At 41.3% G+C, this 19,683-nt stretch overlaps 1 protein-coding gene across 2 annotated transcripts in view; it reads right to left on the reverse strand.

The window, feature by feature from the left end:
- The window catches only part of SOX5 (SRY (sex determining region Y)-box 5), a 256,982-nt gene that overhangs the window by 11,803 nt on the left and 225,496 nt on the right, over positions 1-19,683 (reverse strand). For both annotated transcript variants that reach the window (XM_009332833.1, XM_009332832.1), the window contains exons 10-11: positions 16,119-16,264; positions 85-193 (exon numbers count right to left, since the gene is read on the reverse strand). In XM_009332833.1, the coding sequence (XP_009331108.1) occupies positions 85-193; positions 16,119-16,264 (255 nt within the window). The remainder of the gene's footprint in view (positions 1-84; positions 194-16,118; positions 16,265-19,683) is intronic.

Consider the following 19,683-nt stretch of genomic DNA (forward strand, 5'->3'; position numbering starts at 1 on the left):
CCTCCAAAGCACTTGGATTCTCCTCCAAACCCCGTTGACATGTACACACAAACCTGGAAATAAGGATAAGCCATTTGTACTGACCGTCAGAATCTCCACTCATGTTGAAATCCATCATTGCATGGCTAAACTTCCCGTCTTCACTCTGTTTTACTGCCAGTTGCTGAGTCAGGGTCTCCAGTGTTGTTTTGTCCTATATGGGCAAGATGACGGGATTTGGATCAGGAAAATCGGTCAATATTGTAACTGCAAAGTTCATAGGTAATTTAGAAAGTTGATAGGGAAGCTGGATAACAATTCATTCACAACAGTTTACTAAGCCAGGTATTTAAGAATATATAATAATATTTCTTCTGGAAGCGATATGGTTGCAGACTTTACGAAGTCGTTTTTAAAGCATGCTTACTAGCTAGTGATGAGCAAACTTCATAGTGTTGAAAAGATTGGTTTAATTAGGCATGATAAAATTGGCTGTACATCTGAAGAATACTTCAACTCTCTATGTCCCCGGGACTGCAAAGCTGGACTGGAAGTTTAGATGATACATGCTCTTTTGCAATGTATTTATTGGTTTACTCTATTTCCAGCCTGCAATCAAAGTGTGGAGATATGGGTGACTTTGCCCTTTTTCTTTTTTAAAAGGCAGTATTTTAGGAAGCAGCCCATAGGGAAAAAAACAACCCCTGTAGTTCAAACTTATTCAGGCCTTGGGAAAGGGTCAGCCTGAATTAAGCATGATACTTGGGCAGCAGTTTGTGTTCTTGTCCAGACTGTTTGCCCAACCCTACTAACACCCCGTCTGTCATTCATCTAGTCAGAACTATCTGTGAACCCTGGATTGCAACAGCCTAGTGCGTGCTGCCAATTAATCTGTCAGGCTGCAGCGGTGTCTAAAGACATTGCCAGAACAACATGCCAGGGCCATCAATTCCAATGTTCTCTTCAAAACACCTCGCTTCCCCCTGAATTGTTTGACTTTACAAATACAAAGGTGTTCCACTTTCCAACTGCTTTTGTTTTCCCAATGAATTTTACTCATAAACGTTCTAACTTCCTGACAATCATATGTTTAAAAATAAATCTTTCAGGAAAGCAATACTAACATTTCAAAACGTTAGGCACTGTGCCTTTTGCAAAGCTAAAAAAATGACATGATACGGAATGATAATAAAGTGGCTCCAGTCGAAAAAATTCTTTTGAGCTTCTTCCTGAAAGATTGCTGTTTTGTTGCTCTATTCCACTCCTGATGACTGCAAAAGATCAACAAACTAAAAAAACTTTCAGATTTCACATGGCAACCGGAGACTTACAACTATTCTATGTAGCCTAATAATGTCACTGGGTTGTATTATAGAAGAAAACAGAAAAGAGAACAATACGAATACAGAAACGCTTCCCGCAATGTGATGTCCCTGCATCTGCAATTCAAAGAACAGTTCAAATTCATGTTAAGTCATTCCACAAAGATTTTCTTGCGAGAGTTAGAGAGGAGGCTAATCTGCCAACTTCGTACACTCGCACAGTTTAGGGAACAGGAGGTTAACTTTCCTTCTCCTCACATTCATTTTCATTGTGGATCCCTTTCACACTCTTGGTGCTCTGTCTATAAGCAGACGCATCACCACCGAAACGGTGCAAGATGAGTTATCCTCTTGGTTTTTGCAGGAAAAGCTCATGCAGCAGAGTCAGCCTATCACTAGCAAAAGGGTTTCTCTAACACTTCCAGGAACAGCAGATCCAGGAAGCTTGGAGAACCTTCAAATAAGCACCTGAACTATTCAGGCATTTAGCTTTACCAAACTCTTTGATCTACCGGTTTTAACTCAGCTCTCATTTCCAGAGCAGCCTGTCAGCAGACAGAAAGTCAGGAGTAAGTTGACTTTGTAGTTCTTCCAAACGGATCTCAGCTATATAATGCAAGTCAATAGTTCTTCCTCAAAAATAACCTATTTACCATCAACTTCATAATGATAGAGTTCAAAAATTTTTATGTCAGAAATCATTTAAAAATGCTGCCACCACCCTAAAATATAAAATAACATCTCCTCTTGTTGGGTGTATTATGGGGGAGGGGAGTTACTCTGTTGCAGACTTTTCTTGAATCATGTATAAACCTCTTAGAGAAACAGAGCTGAGAGCGCAAAGGGCACAGGCTTAACAGCTTTTTCTTTATGCAGTAAACGCAGCTGTTGAAGTCGGAGGCAGTTACATTCAGAACCACACTCTGCCGACATGATCTGATTGAGTCTTAAGGTCAGTGAATACTCCGGCATGCTGTCTGCAAGGTACACACTGGGTACGGCTCGTTTATCAGAGTTTGACTTAACAAGCCTACAGATGCTCTGCAGCTATCCATCTTGGGCTAAGTTTTGCATTTTGCGGTACAGCCACACTAGATGAAGTGAGAGAGCGCAGGCATGATCAAAGGAAGAGGGGCTGCGAAGGAATGCCAGATGAGTGCTGAGCTCCTGGGCTGCGCTGCTCAGTCCCAGCGCTTGGAGGCGGCTCTCCGGCCAGCTGAAACGTGGGTGAGTGGGGAGACCACCCTTCAACATGGTGACAATTTACTCCCTGCTACTTAAACATAGAGAATGACAATATAATTCAATCAGCAACGATAAGGTGGCAGTTAAAAAGAACTTCTGCACGACGTTGCTCTTGAAACAGAGGATGTCAAAACAGCCAGCTGTACTTTTCTGTGTTAATGTTTAGAGATGTTTAAAAAGTACTCAGGCAAGAATAAGTCTAAGGCCTGCTCTTTCCTAAGCCTCTGCAGCAGCATGCAGCATTAGGAGAGCAGAAAGAGATCAGCGACACCCTGGCGGGATGCAAAAGCCTGACTATATGTAACCACCGCTCCGCTTTCCTGTCCTATGCTCTTCCCGTTAAACACACGCAGCTGATTTTCCCCAATCCTGACATACAGAAATGCTTTTACAATTACAAAATATTCGAAAGGGGACAAGCAGCATTCCTGTGTTGTTTTGCTTTAAAGCATTCAGTTGATGACTTACTGCTTTTCGTTTCATGGAAGCATCTCTATACCTTTCCTAGAGAGTCTTTCAGTTGATGGAGAAAGTATTTATGGAAGCTCCAAAGAAACAAAGGAAAAAAAAATCTTTTCTTCCCTGACCCCAGATAAACTGGCAACCTGCTGACATTGCTAGCCCAGCCTCCTCTCACAGAACCTATTTAAGAACTTCAGACAAGAGATCCCCAATGGCTTCAAGTTTATACAAAAGGAGGATCTATTTATCATCGTTATCTTAATTTAACAGCAAATTGCACATTCTTAAAACTGCCACCACTCCTCTGTGTTGGATTAGCTGTGTAAACAGTAGCAAGCTGTGGTACCATCCAGTGATAACAGGTGGAGTACACGCATGTTGGGTTCAACACTTTAATAAAGTAGTTGTGATACAGCACTACAATTCAGGAGGCAGTGGCACATTGCTGCACACTACACTGGACTATGCCTTAAACTTATTTTATCATTATATCAAGCTCTACATCCAATTGTCTTGCTGGGCAGAGAAAGAAATGGGGAACAGAGTTCAGCTGATGAAATTGTACATGCTTTCAGGTTTTTAAAGCTACAAGAAAATAACCAAAGTGATACTCCCTTCGTTTCAGATTTGCCCCACACCCCAAAGGTGTAAAATGCTATTCATCCTATGCACAATGCACGTGTGGCATCAACTGCAGCCTAGAACCAATACTGCCGGGAAGAACAGGCAAGGCTGGCCCAGACCCAGGGAAGCGCTGCGAAGTCTTATTGTGAGACCTGCTAAAAATCAGACTGCATAGAGCAGAGAAACAAACGGGAAGGAACGCTTCTCCTCTTGCAGGAGGAGAAACATAGGGACCTCTTGCTAAAGATGAAGTGATTCCTTCTCTTCTAAATTTCTGAATTTTGGATCATGCCCCAGAAGGCTGAAAGGCATCTTATAAACATCTTTTTCCTCTGTGAAGAACTTCGGCAGAGGTTGGGAAAAACTATCCTAATGGTCATTTCCATTGGATTGTAGGAGAGTCTCTCCTTAGGGGCAGTGAGAGCTCTGTTATGTGGATCATTTAAAATTATAATGGGCAAACCAGAGAAGATAATACTGTAGAGAGCAATCAATCCCACAATAGCCCAATTGTTCAAAGTATAACCAGAGAGGTTTCATCAATAGCCACAATGTGATGAGAAGTTTCTAAAACTTTATTAATCAAAGAAAGTAATCTGCTGGAGAAGATTGATTTGTACCACAGCTCCTAGCAATGTTCTAATTATATTTAAAAGAACAATGAAAAACACATGCACACATGGAATGTGTCATGTAGAAAAAAAATATATAAAAAATGACTAAGCACCGCAAGTCAGACTCAGTTTTGTGGTCAGCTGCAAAAGTTACTTGGCTGTCTGTCATGGATAGCTGTCATAGTTTAACAAAACATTGATCTAAAAATGACAAGAACTTGGTTGCAGTCTCTTTCATAGAAGAAACATAAACCAGGAAGAGTCAAAACATATGTAGAACAGCCTGATAATGTTTGCCAGAACTCCTCCCACTACTATACAAATGTGAAGCGAAACCTCGGAAGGTTTGAGAAATAAAGACATTCTGATATATTTGCGTACTCCCCTCTGACCTTGCCGCTCCTGTCTTGTGCTGGATCATGGTACCAATGCTCAGGGTGCACCTGAGACCATGCGCACGCCTCCGCTCCTGAAGGACTCCACAGTTCTCCCAGAATACTGTGAATGCTGGGCATATGGCAACGGATCCCTCCTCCCCCTCTTTGAGACATCCTTTTGGCTGGGGTATTTGGCAAACACTGACAGTACTCTGAACTCCGTTAGAATTGTATTTTGGCAAGAGCTGTTTTTCCGATTGCATAATTCAAGGTTAGCAGTTTTACTGAAGCAGTCCACTCTTCACTTTTCTACTCCCCTAACCCTACCCCCATTTCCCCCGATATGAATATTTTTCCTCTCAGTTTGATGCCTGCAGAGATACAGCCAGTGTAGAACACCAGAGGAGGAGGAAATATATGCATTCTTTACACATCTGAATTAGCAAGAATACTGATGCTTTAAGGGAGGAAAATTTGGTTTTATATCAATTCGTTTGCAGAGTAGCTGGAGAGAGCCAAACAAGGTTACGTATGGACTGCAAGGAGAAACTCGCTCATCAGTTCTTGCACCTAAGAATTACAAAGACACTGATGGACAGAGCGCCTGCCACCTTTGTTCCCTTCAGTGTCAATACGTAAAAAGAAACAGATGGTTGCCTGTTATTGTCCTTTTTAGTGTCCCATTTCCCCCCTCCCTCTCCAAGTGCAGTTTGTCCAGCTATTTACCATCCTGCTCTGTGGGAAAAATTCCCACATCTGAACTCTAAAGGTGGTATTTTCAAATAGACTGAGTTTTGATAAGCTCGTTTTTATCTTAGATTACTGAGCAGGGCCTGTGACACCATCTAATGTGCTTTGTGGTGCTGAGGCAGAAGTCTCTCAGCAAGCCCCAGTAAATATCAACCATTCAGACGCATACCTTGGTCAATATGCACCAAATCTTGAAGTACTAGGCAGATTAGCTGCTAGACTATGATCCCGCAATGAAAGTTCACTTCTGTTTATGACAGAAAAACATCTTTAATTATCAGACACGCTGGTGGTGCCAGGTGTTATCCATTCAACATTACGAGATTTTCCTTAGCTCTCGAAAAAGGTGAAGTCTTATCCTACATCTGACATGAGTGAAGATTTTGTATAAGTAATCTTTCTGTAAAATTCCTCTGCCTCTTGCAATAATAAACATCAGAATAGCTTGTGTTATAAAATCTTCACCCAGTCCCTCAAGATGTGGAAAACATGAGGTAGGTAGGCATTACAGATGACAGAGAGCTGGAAGAACTTAGAGGAACCACTGGCAGTAGTGAGAGGTGTGCCCAGAGGTTTGCACATGATGAATTATTCGCAGTCCAGGCTCTACTCCTGCATATTAATGCCATGGTACTTTGAAATAGGTACTTGTGCACACTATGTCTCAGTCCAAACCATGTTACAGTCCAGATCATGTTACACCTATAACTGCTGTAAGAGAATTTCTGGCTCTTTTCTGAGGGATCTTCTATTTAGATTTAGGTTCTTCTGTGTAACAGATCACATTGCCCAAGTGTTTTGCACTCATGAGTGAATTTAGCCACAAAATTTCACAAAGAAAGGCAGTATTATTAACTCTATTTACCAGATGGGAAACTGAGTCACATATTAAGTGACTTGCCAAAGGTTCCTTAGTAAGACCGGTAGTTTTAGGAACTGAAACTAGCACCTCTGAATCTTACCTAAAAATTATAAGCTTATAATTTCTTTGTGAGTGTGGAACTGTGACTCTTGCTGATGGCACAAATTACTAGGGAAAGCAAAGCAAAATAAAAATAAGAGCAGTTACAGATCCTTTACAATGGACCTTGCTTAAGTAACGCTTGCAGGGCTGTAAAATTCATAAAAAGCACATGCATGAAATGATAAAATACAGTGAGACTTTCAAATGTTGACTCAGTAATTGTTAAAACCCTTCTGGCTGCACAATTTTATAGTCTTCTACTGTACTAATGAAAAGGGAAGAAACAACAAAGAAGGGTTTTAGCCTTCCAATTATATAAACTCTGTGGACCACCAAAGAAGATGAAAGATTATTTATAATGTCACAGCAATTTATCATTTGGGAGATTTTTTTTTTGTTGTTCTTGCATCAAAGTTGAGTATGAAGGAACAATGCATTTACCACCCCCTCAGCTCTTTCAGTCTTGCTTATCTGAGATCTCTTTTTCATGAAATAATCCACCCACAGAACCTAAAAGCAGCATTAGAAGCAAGAAAATAAAATAACATTCTTTATTTGTGGCTCTTCCTGATTTTATGGTACTTCTTTCAGAATTATTACATTCAGTCTTAATTGGGGCTACATCACTTGGTAAAGGAACCACGTTTTTTGGTTTACAGTATATATTCAGATCCAGATTGGTTCAATACTGCCTGGAAATCATTGCATTTGATTTGTAATCTATGCGAAGTGCTATATGGACTCAGTAGAGAGGCACCCTAAGAGGTGTTATAGGGAAAAAATCAGATGGATCAAGTAGGCCCAGATGTTTAACTACTCTCCTCTCAGGAACAGACACCCAGTCACAGGGGGAATTTGCTGATATTTGTATAGTCATTTTCTTTGCTGTATGTTGTGGACATAGGTCTTTGGTTTCTAAGGGCTCTCAAGTCAGTACCTTTCAAAGCACAGAAGACAACACAGAGTCCACTGAAATAAAAAGAGGAAAGTCCTCAGTAACTTGGCAGGGTTCAGGTCCCTAAGATTTTTTTTTTTTAATTTCTTTATTCGAGCAAGAATGACTTCCTCAGTAAAATATATCGACTTGGAAAAAAACTGATGGGAAGTAGCAATTCTGCAGGAAATGAGGACACTGAGGCGCTCCTTTTCTTTGGTTATGAGCTCTGACAGATAGCGTAAGTCAGGATTTTTAAATGAAAACGCAGGTAGGGCTGGCCCAGCCCATTACTTTAAAGAAGAAATAAAAAGGAAAGCAAAAGCAAAGCAGAATGATGAGACACTGCTTCCTTCCTACAAAAGTTTTTACAGTGCAGGCATAGGCATCGACCTCAACCAGATCCAGCTGTAATCTGCTGACTGCAAATAGGTTAAGAGTTACATGACCCAGTTTCTCAGCTAGACTGCTTTCTGGGCTGACATGCTCTGTAACTTTGCGTGAATTGTTCAGTTGCTGCACCTTAGTTTCTCCAACTAAGCAGAATGGAGATCGTGGCATTTTCACACCGTTGTGAAGAGTTTTGAGATCTCTGGATGAAATCTGCCGTGTAAATTTTAATGAAGGATTTCACAGCAAGTCAGAAAGAGCTGCTACAACTGATCAGCAAGGTAAGGAAGGGTTAATTGAGGAAGAGAGGTGGTACACCAAAAATGAAACAAGATGAAAATCACAACCCTTGCAGGATATCCTGGGAAAGAGGGGCTACACGCATGTAAAGAGAAAGCAAGAACACAGTCTCTGCTTTCCTGGCAATTGTTTATTAAACAATGGGTCTCTCAACTGCACAGCAGCATTACAGATACATTGACTACTCTTTTCCGGTTCTCCCTAGAAGGTATTAAAATTAGGAAGGCTGCTGTACCTTTGCTTACATTTCTTCCATCCCTAATGAAGAAGTTGATATGCTATCTAGGCTATCTCCTAAGAAAGAAACCACAAGATTTTCCCAGCCATGCAGTAAGGCTTAGCTTGTCTACTCCCCAGCATCAGCATCAATCCAATTAAAAGTGAAGTTCTGCACCCCCAAAACATAGTAGTGGCTGTTTGCCACACTGCTAAGTGAAGACCTGCGTACTAGGACGGGCAGAACAGGACAGGCTGATTCCCCAGTAGATGAAGTGGATGGACACAATTCACAGAAGAATCAGGCTCAGCCTCCATTACACTGAAGAGAGGTACTGCACTGATGCTGGTTCCCATGAATGTGCTGAAAGCCCTAGATATTGGAGGCACGCGATTATGTAAAAATAATATAAAATCTCAGGAAGTAATTAGCTCTTATGGCTCTAGGGCATAGCTTAGAACTTAAACCCAAAGACTCAAAAACCTCAAAAGACATAACAAGAACTCCAAATCAATTGCATGATTTTTTTCAGGAGGAAGTTGATCCATCTTTATTGGGCTTAATAAAATTTCCACTAAGGTATAAACAGCTGCAGTCCTCCCTGATCCACACTAGCCCATGAATGTTTCCAATCTCTGCCCCTTGGAGTGAATGAAGACTTAAATTCCCATTCAGACTTCAGCACCTGCAAGGATCCAGGGTTCTTCCCTTGCCTCTTTGCCTGCTCTTCTTGACTTCAATGGGAGTTTCATGCACACATCCGTGGGCAGAATTTGTCCCTCCCTATGTATGTTTCATTTTTTATTAGCTAACCCTGCCCATGCATCCCTACAGACACACACACATACACACTTAATTTTTCTCTGAAAAATGTATCTGGGCATTTAATAGATGATGGCCAATCAGGAAGAAAAAAAGGCATTTTAAAATAAAGCTCTGAAGTCCTTGGGGGAATAAAAAAAAATCCTCATTGCAGAATGTCTCCCTCCCATGCGTAGGCACTTGCTAACTGAGAGTAGTGGCACTGTGACAAAAGTAGCAAAACCAAAGGCAGGCTTTACTAAAAGAAAAGGGGGGAGGGGAAGTCTTCCACTGGCCATCTGTGAAAATAAGGCATGTGGCCATTAAATGCAGAGGCTGTAAATATAAATATACACAAGCTCCACAAAGCAAATGGCAAAAAAAAATGAGGCGGGGGGGAGGAAAAGGAAAAAGGAATAAACTTTCCGCTGAAGCAAATCAAAATGTTTAATGCTTAGTTACCAGCACTGGGCAAAAACAATTTTGATCTTTGCAGTGTGCAAACTTGACATGTGTTTTTAATTAAATTTGAGAAAAGTTTCAGGAGAAATGACAATGGGTACAGTAGCTCTGTTGAATAGAGGACTCCTCGAACATGAACGATTCTGTTGAGCCTGCTGATTGGACTTACTGAAAGGCTGACATATAGGGTGATGGATGGGTGATGACATAATACCTGCTCGTGTTCTTGTCATGCTTTTTGAAAACTGTCTGCTCTGTGTTGATAGCATTAACAAAGAGGACTGCAACCCGCATACAAGAATTTCTGCTGGCAAAGAACCTCAGTAAGACAAAATTAGGAAGAGGGTAGGGAAAAGGGTAATAAGAAGGGGACATACAGTTATAAGGATAATACGTTAACTTTTGTGTTGTGGGACTGTAACAGTCCATTGTCTGCAAGATACTCTCTGGTCCCCACATTGTATAATAATTATTCCAAACAGAAGGATCTCTGCTCACACTGCAAGAAGAGAAAAAAAATATTACACTGATCATCTTTCCTAGTGTTTTACAGGCCAGTGAGGAATAGAGTGGGCTACAAATTACAGGACATATATATTAGCAGTCTGCTGAACTTGCAGGGATAAGTGTGTGTGTATGTAATGTCTGTGGGTAATACAGCCTCTGCTAGTCACTGGCAATGCTAAAGTATTTTTCCAGTAAAATACTAGGGAAATTATGAAAATGGGCAGGTTTTAACTCTTACAAAGCGATTTGGTTTATGATGTTAGTACTGCACCTCTGGACTTATTTCCAGTGGGTTTCTCCTCTTTGGGAAGCTCAGCTTGCGCCAGATCCTATTCTGCCCAGTTTCAATCATTATAACTTATTCACTCCAGTCTGACCCATGGACTGTCAGTGTCTGCAGCAAGCATGGGGTCAGGCTCTGTTTTACCAACCCTTCTCCCTGCTCTTCTCTCCTCCAGCTTTTTCTTGACTTTCTGGTTCAAAGACTTTCGGTTCAAATGTAACCATTAGGGTAAGAAAAAAGAAGTTATTGAAGTAAAATTCTCTACTGGAAGAAAAATTTAAATCCCATGTGTTAAACCAGCTCCTCCTTATGCCTTTAGTAAACTGAGCTCCAGTGTTTTATTTCTCAAAGACAGCAGGATCTGCGGGTTTGAGATTCTTAATATCCCCCTCCTCCCCGAGGGGAGAGCAGGGACAGAATTCATTTCAGCTCAGCAGATCACAGCAGTTTCTTAAGAGTTAACTCTGCTATCCCCATCCATCAGGCAGCCAGTGAGGCATCAGGAAGGAATGATGGATGTAAAATTATTTCAGGGCTGCCACCCGATATACTTACTGCCATTTGTAACTAACGCTGGAACTGACACACTTTTTTCATTATTAAACATCCACATTAAATCAACATTGGTCACTGTCATTTCATGTTTGGCACTCTCTTAAGGGGAAGACGGAGAGGTGGGGGTGGGAGTGCGGAGGATGGTGGGAGGAGGGGTGGGTGGGAATGGGGAGGAAAAGCATCCTGAACCTGGTGTTCCATAAGCATGAGTAATAAATAGGCTCCTGCTTACAATGCTGGAATAAATATTGTTACAAATAGCTCTTTAGTTACAGCCCAGCAGACAAGTGCATGTCGGAGCCTTTTAAAAGGACACACTCCAAGCGGTAACAGGGAGAACTTGTATCACAGGTTAAGAAACACTTCAGCACAGGAGGTATACGTATTCGGGTGCACTCACCTCAGGGCACGCTACAAGTGTGACTGCATCTGTACACGTCTGAAATGCTTGTGTGGCTGTGTACACTGACACAACTGTCCCAGCCGCCGGCACCTTTAGCAGCAGGCGCCAGCATTCGGAAACCAGTACCTGCGTTTGCACCAGTGTACACAGACACACGCTCAAATACCTGCTTGTGTGCCCCCTTCCTCCTTTTTTACAGTTACTAGGGTACATACACAAATGTTTGAGAGTCTGACTATAGTCAGAAAATCACTGGCTAGCTCAGTGCATGTTTGTGCTGTGCATCTCTGAAAGAGTGCACTGTAGGCTTGTATGCATGCACACACATGCTGGCTCTTTGTGTTTGTGTACATCTCCTTTGCAGAGGAATGGGCAGTTTTGGGGCCGAACAAATAGACCAGAGTCCGCTTGCTGATGTTGCCCGTTGCGGTGTTTGCACTAGACAACAATCTGCGCTCTAAGCTACATGTATAAAAGGTGACATTGTTTATGTATAGTACATATCAAGCTATAATTAACTGTGGATGACAATTACAAATAAAACTATGCTCCTGGGTTTCCAAGAAACCAGAAAAACATATACACACACTTCTCATTTATACACAGAAATGTTTCCAAGAAAAGTAATGTAAAAATATGTTTTATTGCATTTGCAATTAAAATAGGTTTTAGTAAAATCCATGTTCATCATGATGCTCATAGTTTTTACTGTAATCCTCTGAAAATCAAATCCCTCAAGATGGTCCAAGTTGGATGCCCATAAAGTGACTCACCCAAATCATCCTAGCTATTTTTTAAAATCTTTTCTCATTTATGACTCCTTTTTACAGCATCTCTCCAATTCCACAAAATTCCTGTCGGACTACTGCCTTACAGCTGGCAGGTCTGGCTGTCCACAGGGATCAACCCATCTGGGAACACGAGCCAGATAACGGGTCATGCACATGTGTGGAGAAAAGCCGCAAGAGCTTCCACAGAGACTCACAAAGGTGATTTCCAGTCCTGAGCCTGCCCAGCCACCCCTGGCAGATAAATCCCTACCAAGAGTCTTAACATACAGGTTCAGAACTGCATAGAACCTACCTTCACTGGTAGGCTGTGACAGCAATTCATGCAACAAAAAACTCATCAGGTCTCAGAGAACCGTAGGTCACTACAACTACACCAGCCACTGCGGCAAAGAAGGGAGGAAAACTGGGGATAGCCCCAGATGGGTGTTCGTTGCCTATGAAGATTGAGATCACTCTACAGGAAGGAGAGTGATCTTTCTTCTGTACATAACTATAGACATAATGTACATTTCTAATTATGAGTATGCCCACGGACACATGGCTACATTAGGCTAACCCTCTTTTAATTCCACCCCCCACCTCAAAATCTTGCTGTCAGGAAGCAACCAATGAGCAAACGTAACGCCCCAGTAGTTCAGGGGGCTGCCTCTAAGTCCCCCAGTGGGACCCTGAGCTTCTGAAGGGAAACCCTCAGTGGTAACACTGCAGCCCTCTATTTCTCACAACCCACCTTCCCAACTATTTCTTCTTTTTTCCCCTGAAAACAGGGAAAACCAGAATAGAATTCAATTCAAAATGGCAACGCTTGCCTTCCTCTCAAATCCTGCTCTTAACAAGAGAGAAAACTTTAAAGTGCTAGATCAAACAGCCACAAACTTTGGAGAAGTTGGGGTTTTTGTCTGGAGCTGAACTTCACAGCTGGCTAGTCAGTGGATGGCCTAGAGCATATACGGGGAAAGGAGAACAGGTACTTAAACTTCATAGCCTATGTCTTTTCCTCTGTTGGGTCAAATGCAAGAGACAGCTCAGTAGACCCTACAAGAAGTTAAAAAGTGCAACTTCTTAACTAGTGCTTAGTGGCTTAAGTGGTCACCTCAGCAACTCAAATGCCATTACAGTCTAGGAGAGCTCAAACTCGGTTCTGTCCTTCCCTGTCTCCACTTTAAAAATAAATAAAATAAAATAAAATAAAATAAAATAAAATAAAATAAAATAAAATAAATCAGTGTGCCCCAATAAAGCTTTGGCATTTATTGTATAAAAAACCCCAAACCCTACAGTTGCTTTAGAAAAATTTTCAATTGAGCGAACAATTTTTTCTTCCTGCTACCTTGTAAAAGAACTCCTCTCTGCCCTCCACAAGACCACCAGGAGGCATGAATTAGAGAGGAAAATAAACTTCAACTGGGGTTGAGGGTGAGAAGTGAAAACAGAAGGGGTAAGGAGAATCCCAACAATAGGAAAGTAACAGAATAAAGTGAATGCAGATGGTTCCACTCCTGCTACTTAATCAAAAGGCTGTGCAGAGTCACTAGAGCCAGCATAAAGTCATGTGTTAGAACAACAGCTGATCTGTATTAAAGAAGATTAACTCGCAATGCCATGGTGGAGGGCCTGGGATTATTTTATGTACTTCCATTGCCGAACAAGCCGTCAGCACAATTACTGCCCTCCGATGTGAATGACTGATCTGTAACCACAGCTAAACAGCATGCTGCTTAGGGGCCTGGGTGCTTCATGAAGATGAATTTCCATACCATCAAAGTGCTTTTAATGGGCTTCCTGATCCAACCACAAGGCCTGCTTTGCAAGTATATAGAACTCAGGATGAAGGCTTCCTGTCCAAAAGGATTTGGTCGGTTGTCACTTGACAATTCCCAGCCAGCACAAGGGAGGAGAGGGGGGAGATAGGTAGAGTTGCCTCTGCTTTGGAGGATTAAAAAAAAAAAAAAAAAAAGAAAGAAAAAAAAAGGGTACAGATGCTTTCTGAATGCAACCAACTGCTGCATCCACAGCTGAATTCAATGCGCTTAACAAATAACGGCAATTTAGCTATGCTTGCGAGGAATAGCTTGAGTCACTTTGCATTAGCATCTGGCTGAGTGTTAAAGTCATTTCTACATGGGGAGCAGAGAAAAGAAATTTCTGCTCCGAGCATCCTTTCAAGAATGCTTAAATATTTGAATATAAATTCCTTTGTGTTTGTGATCACTTCTTCTTATATCTGACACTCTGCTTTTCCCTTTTCCCTTCTGGTACTCTTCTATGTGAAATGCCGTAAACATGCTCCATCCCTCTCTTTCTCTCTCCCCATACCAGTGCTCTTATTCTTCTAAGAGAGATTGTACGTACTGCCAGATACCTATTACACTGACCTCTTTTTTCCTTCCCCTTCCTCTCAAGAAAGTGCATGAAATGGGAGTCATTTCTACATCACTTACGCCCAGGATAGGCTGATGAAAAGAGTACAGTAGTGAGAGACTCACATGTACATTTAACATTCATTACCCAGACTGCTGGCTTCTCACAGCTTATTGATCAAACTCCATCTAAAAACAGGGAAAATGGAAAGCTATCCAAATTAGCAATCTGCTCATTCTGGACAATATTGTTTGACTCACAAGCTTCCTAGGATGACTGACTTTCAGGTTTCTGCTAAATAGCTGATCATTTTTATTCATTCTATTTATCTGCCTATCTCAGTGATTCACACAAGGCCTCACAGCGAAAAGCCACTAGAAGCAGTTTCAATAAAATTCAGTTTACACCAAATGCAGCAACGGTCATCTTTGTTGTACTGCACGATGAAGGCTGTATCACCTCAGAAAATATTGCAGGGGAAGAGAGGAATTGAGGAAAAAGTCTTGCTAAGCATATGATGTTGAGACACACACAAGAGTTTGGATGTATATCTTAGGTGGCAGTATTATAAGGACAGCTCACTATAAATGTGGCAGCAAGGACTGGCAGGTCTATTTATCCTCCATAAGCCAGGGCAGTGCATGGAAAGACATCAGGTATTTCCAGAGAAAAGCAGCAAATCACAACCTCTTTGACACATGCGACGGTTACAGTACATGCAAATTTTACTAGAGAATATTCACTTTGTCGATGTTTTGTTATAGCACAGCTTCACAGGCCAATTCAAAAGCAGAAGGTGGTAAGGCCCATACGTTCTGCTGCCTCTAAGTTTCACTGCAAATATTTGGTGCAGTTCGTGTTGTCAATTCTACATTTTTTCAATTTTGTTAAGTCATCTAACATGACATGACAGTTCTACATTGCAACGGTCACAAAATACCATATATGACAACCTCGCAAGGCTAAATACCCAGAAGCTGAGCCTGAGTATCAGCAAAGCTTATGTTCCTAAAGAAGCTTGAATATTTTCAAATCCAGCTCATCTCACAAACACACGTAAGCATTTCCATAAAGCAAGATTTCCACTTAGACCTAGAGATTTCCAAGATCACCTTCTCATAATGCACGTTGACAGGCTGGAACAGAGAATTAGTGGCCTCCAAAGTTCTCATGAGGGCTTTAACTATCTCTGCCTCCTCCCCACTCTCCCCCAGGGGTCTCCGGATCTCTCTCTCATGTCATCTTTTGGTTGTGGTTTTCATTTTACTTTTCACTTTTTTTGAAAGAAGCAACTATTCTGTTTAAAAATGGGGAAGAAAAAAATAGAGCAAGAATAAGGAGGAAGAAAAAGGAGAACCTATGCATCTGTAGGGAGAGCCAAATTGGGGAGACCTCATCGCTCTCTACAACTACCTGAAAGGAGGCTGTAGCGAGGTGGGTGTCGGTCTCTTCTCCCAAGTAACTGGCAATAGGACGAGAGGAAATGGCCTCAAGTTGCGCCAGGGGAGGTTTAGATTGGACATGAGGAAAAACTTCTTTACTGGAAGAGTGGTTAAACATTGGAACAGGCTGCCCAGGGAAGTGGCTGAGTCACCATCCCTGGAAGTATTTAAAAGACGGGTAGATGCAGCACTTAGGGACATGGTTTAGTGGATGTGGTGGTGTTGGGTCGACGGTTGGACTCGATGGTCTTAGAGGTCTTTTCCAACCTTAATGATTCTATGATTCTATGAAATGCAATCTCTGAGCCTTTGCAAAGGGAGTCTCAGAAACTCACCTTTTCTGTCCTGCAGTTATTGAGACCCAGGCTATTCACAACAGCAACCTTCCCATCCAGCACCTGTTGTTCCCTCCGAAGTTGCTCCTTCATCTGTCGGGCCTCCTGGATTGCCTTGGTAACAGCATCGTGGTCATTTAAATAACCTGACGACGTGATAGAAGAAAGGATATCTTAAAAAAAGAAAGTTACAAGAAAACACTTTAGCTTTCATCGATGAAATGCACCAATAGTTTATCATTATTAATGAGAAAGAGTTAAAAGGTAATGCCCAGAAACCCGTCTGTGCTTTGTAATTCTGTTATTGTTATGATAGAGCCACCTGGATAGAAAGCATGAGAAACCTCAGTGACAAAATCATCGTCCTGATATTTGATCCCATTAGTTTCAATATTTCCCTGACGCTGCAGAGGTTAGCCCTGTGGTTTGTATGCAGCAGGATGTAACCGGATAAGAGTTAAGGGAAGCTTTGATCACGCCAGCAATCCCAAACTCTTAAAAATAGACCATTTCATTCTTCCCCTTCTTAAAACTTGTGAATACATTAAAATAAACCACAGGTGGCGGTGGTTTGCTATAGATATGAAATGCATAATGGCTGGGAAGAGAAACCTCATCCACTGAATGCTCCCCACCACCACCTGTCATTCAGAAGTGTATAAGAAACCACAGCTACACGGACCTACATTCCCACTCCTATTCATGCTGCTAATAGTAGGTCAAATGTCCACTGTTTTGCTGCAAATTCACAGCCTAGGGCTTAGCCTTAGTAGTCACTGAATTATTTCCTTTTAAAATGTTACAAGCATCACCAGCGCAGCTAATACTATTTAATTTTAAATGTGACACTTTGTCATTTTTTTCCTTTAGCGTACTGTAGATTATACTTATTATGATCTGCATGTGATTTGTAGGATAGAATACTGATGGGAGACTCCAAGCCCCCGTCTATTTTTCAAACATTAAAGGAGAGGCTAATATCAACCTCCCTCCCCCTCTCCACATCCCCACGCGCGCGCGCGCATACACTTCTTTCTGTCTTTTAACTAGGGCATAAAAACGGCATAAAATGAATCTGTAATATGAAATTGCCCAGAAAAGGGACTTCTGTTTGTGACATGAGGCTAAATCTAACCAGATCCATTGGTGAATTGTGACAGATGGAGGGACTGTGAGACAGAAGGCAGGCACTAATCACACACAAAATGACCGGCTTGCCTCAACATGTTCCATGGATTCCAGCAAACTTTACACCCTAATCCATTTTTAGAACAAAAAACATCTGGGCCATAAATCCTCTAATCTGCCAAAACACGCTATTAAATCCCATGATTTGTTGAAAAACACTAAGATTAAAGAAAGGAAATATAAAATGGCTAACTGCCGTGTTAGGAAAGTGTTATTAATACTCTTTCTTTGTCTCAATTATGAATGTTCTGTTCCTAAAGAGCCTTGTCTAATCATGTCAGATTACACATCCTTGTTGTATTGCTAGACTCTTCTATCTGATCCGCTGATTGCCAAAAAACGTAGGACATTGTCTTGCTGCTTAAAACATTTCAGGGGAAGAAGCTGATGTCAGATTAGTTCAGTGCTGTGCTGCTGTCAGGATTTTAGTTTGGTTTGGGTTTTTATTGTTGTTTTTTTAGACTGCAGACAGAACGGGACTGGTATTCCCATCTTCCTTGGCACGCAAAAACTAGAAAGAAAAGTTTCTGTGTGTTTGACTGTTGTTAATTGTACTAACAGTTAGCTTTTGGCTAAATACCCAGGAACCCTGACAGTTTTATATGAAATAACTCGATCCACATCGCTTTTATCAAATGATCCAGTTCAGTAATTCCCAGCCAATGGAATTCCAGTAATTCCAGCTTTCCCAGCATAAGGAAGGATATAACCTGCACCAGCACAGTGCTACCAGCTGATTTTTTTTTTACCTCCATTTTATCAACTTGCTTGGTTTTTTCCTCACTTTGCATCTGTTACTGATCAAGCTTGCATGTAGTCAGAATAAATTAAAAAGGAGGCAAACAAACAAACAAACAATAAAACAAACAGTAGTATCGCTGCTGGTTGTGCTCTTGATTAGGCTAGGTATACTACTTTCAATCTGTAATACAGCCGAATTTGTCTAGGAACTGGAATTCATGCCCTTCTCCAGACTATTTGGCTTTTCCTGAATACTGCTATCTTTAAGACAGTTTGGCACATGATAGTGAATAAAAGCAAGCACTCCTTATGTTTTTCAGTAGCTGCCAAGATGCTGGTGTGCAGGGAAATGATTAATATAGAAGCGAGTTGAATGTAAATTATTGTTGTTTAGGGTAGGTGGTGAATTATTGACAGAGAGGGGAATTGCATTACATAAAATGCACTTAGTTACAAGGATTGCCAAACTAGCACAGAGATGTTGAAGATAATGGCAAAGGGCAGAGAGAAGTTGTTTCTGTTTTTAGTACATGGACATATGCCTGTTCCCAAAAAGAAACGCTTGGATTTGAAGTCATACATGAAGCCATGACATTTGTGACGTCTCAGTCTGTAGCATAATTTATACGCTATAAGGATAGCTCTAGAAAAGGACTACATATCTGTATGTCCGAATGCAGCTACACTCTTAATCATAGGAGGCTGTAAGTTTATGTCCTCCAAAGACAACTGAACAATACATGAGCATTTCTCCACGCCATGGGAACCTAGCAGCCTGAAGAACTGCTTTCAGAGAATGGTTTTAATTTGAAGTTAGTGGCCGTGAAAAGGGACCACTCAGCTGCATCCCAACAAGGTGGGGCGTGCACACCTAGGACAGACAACTTGTGCCTTGCATGGACAGCTCCAGTCATTCAAATGGTGGAAGTAACTGTCTGGCAAATGACTGCATGCTTCCCAGTGACCCTTCCTGGAGGGATCCATCTCTCAAGATAAAAAAGTAATCCGGTTTCTCTACCATTTTTAGGGATCTTAGTCCCTCTGCTAAAAACGCTATCAAATTTTTTTTGTGGCCTAGCTCCTACTGGAGGGTGACTTGAAATTGTATGCGCACTTTTTTAAGATCACCAAATGGTTGTAACATGGTAATGAGTTTTACTAGCTGTAACTTTGGTTGGATCTGACCTAGCAGCTAGCAGGAAAAGACTTAGAGTGTTCACAAGCCTTCCATTCTTCTAGTCCTCCATTAAAGGATAGACCTTTGTTAGAAGTAGGCTATGTCTGTCCAGCCCCTGTACCACAGTTAAAGACTGCTTATCTTATAAATACAGTATGCACAGTGATACACATCAAAAAGTCACTTTCTATATTTGTAGCTGAGAGATATACAGCAGTGAACTCTATGTCATTAACAATAACTTAAGTATGTTATCTTTTGCTCCACAGTTTTCCATGGTTTATTAATGGTATAACACATTAATTCTTCTTACAAGAGTGACCTTTAAAGCTCCATTCATCCTCACAGCTTTTATCCAATTACATTATCACTCATTACAGGTACAGCGTTTCAAAATCTGCATTTTGTTAAAAGAAGTGAATTGCGGGGGTCTCAAACCTATGAAAAATATCAGGTGTG

Source organism: Pygoscelis adeliae, unplaced genomic scaffold (genome assembly GCF_000699105.1).
Source record: "Pygoscelis adeliae isolate BGI_AS28 unplaced genomic scaffold, ASM69910v1 Scaffold38, whole genome shotgun sequence".
NCBI classification, from domain to species: Eukaryota; Metazoa; Chordata; class Aves; order Sphenisciformes; family Spheniscidae; genus Pygoscelis; species Pygoscelis adeliae.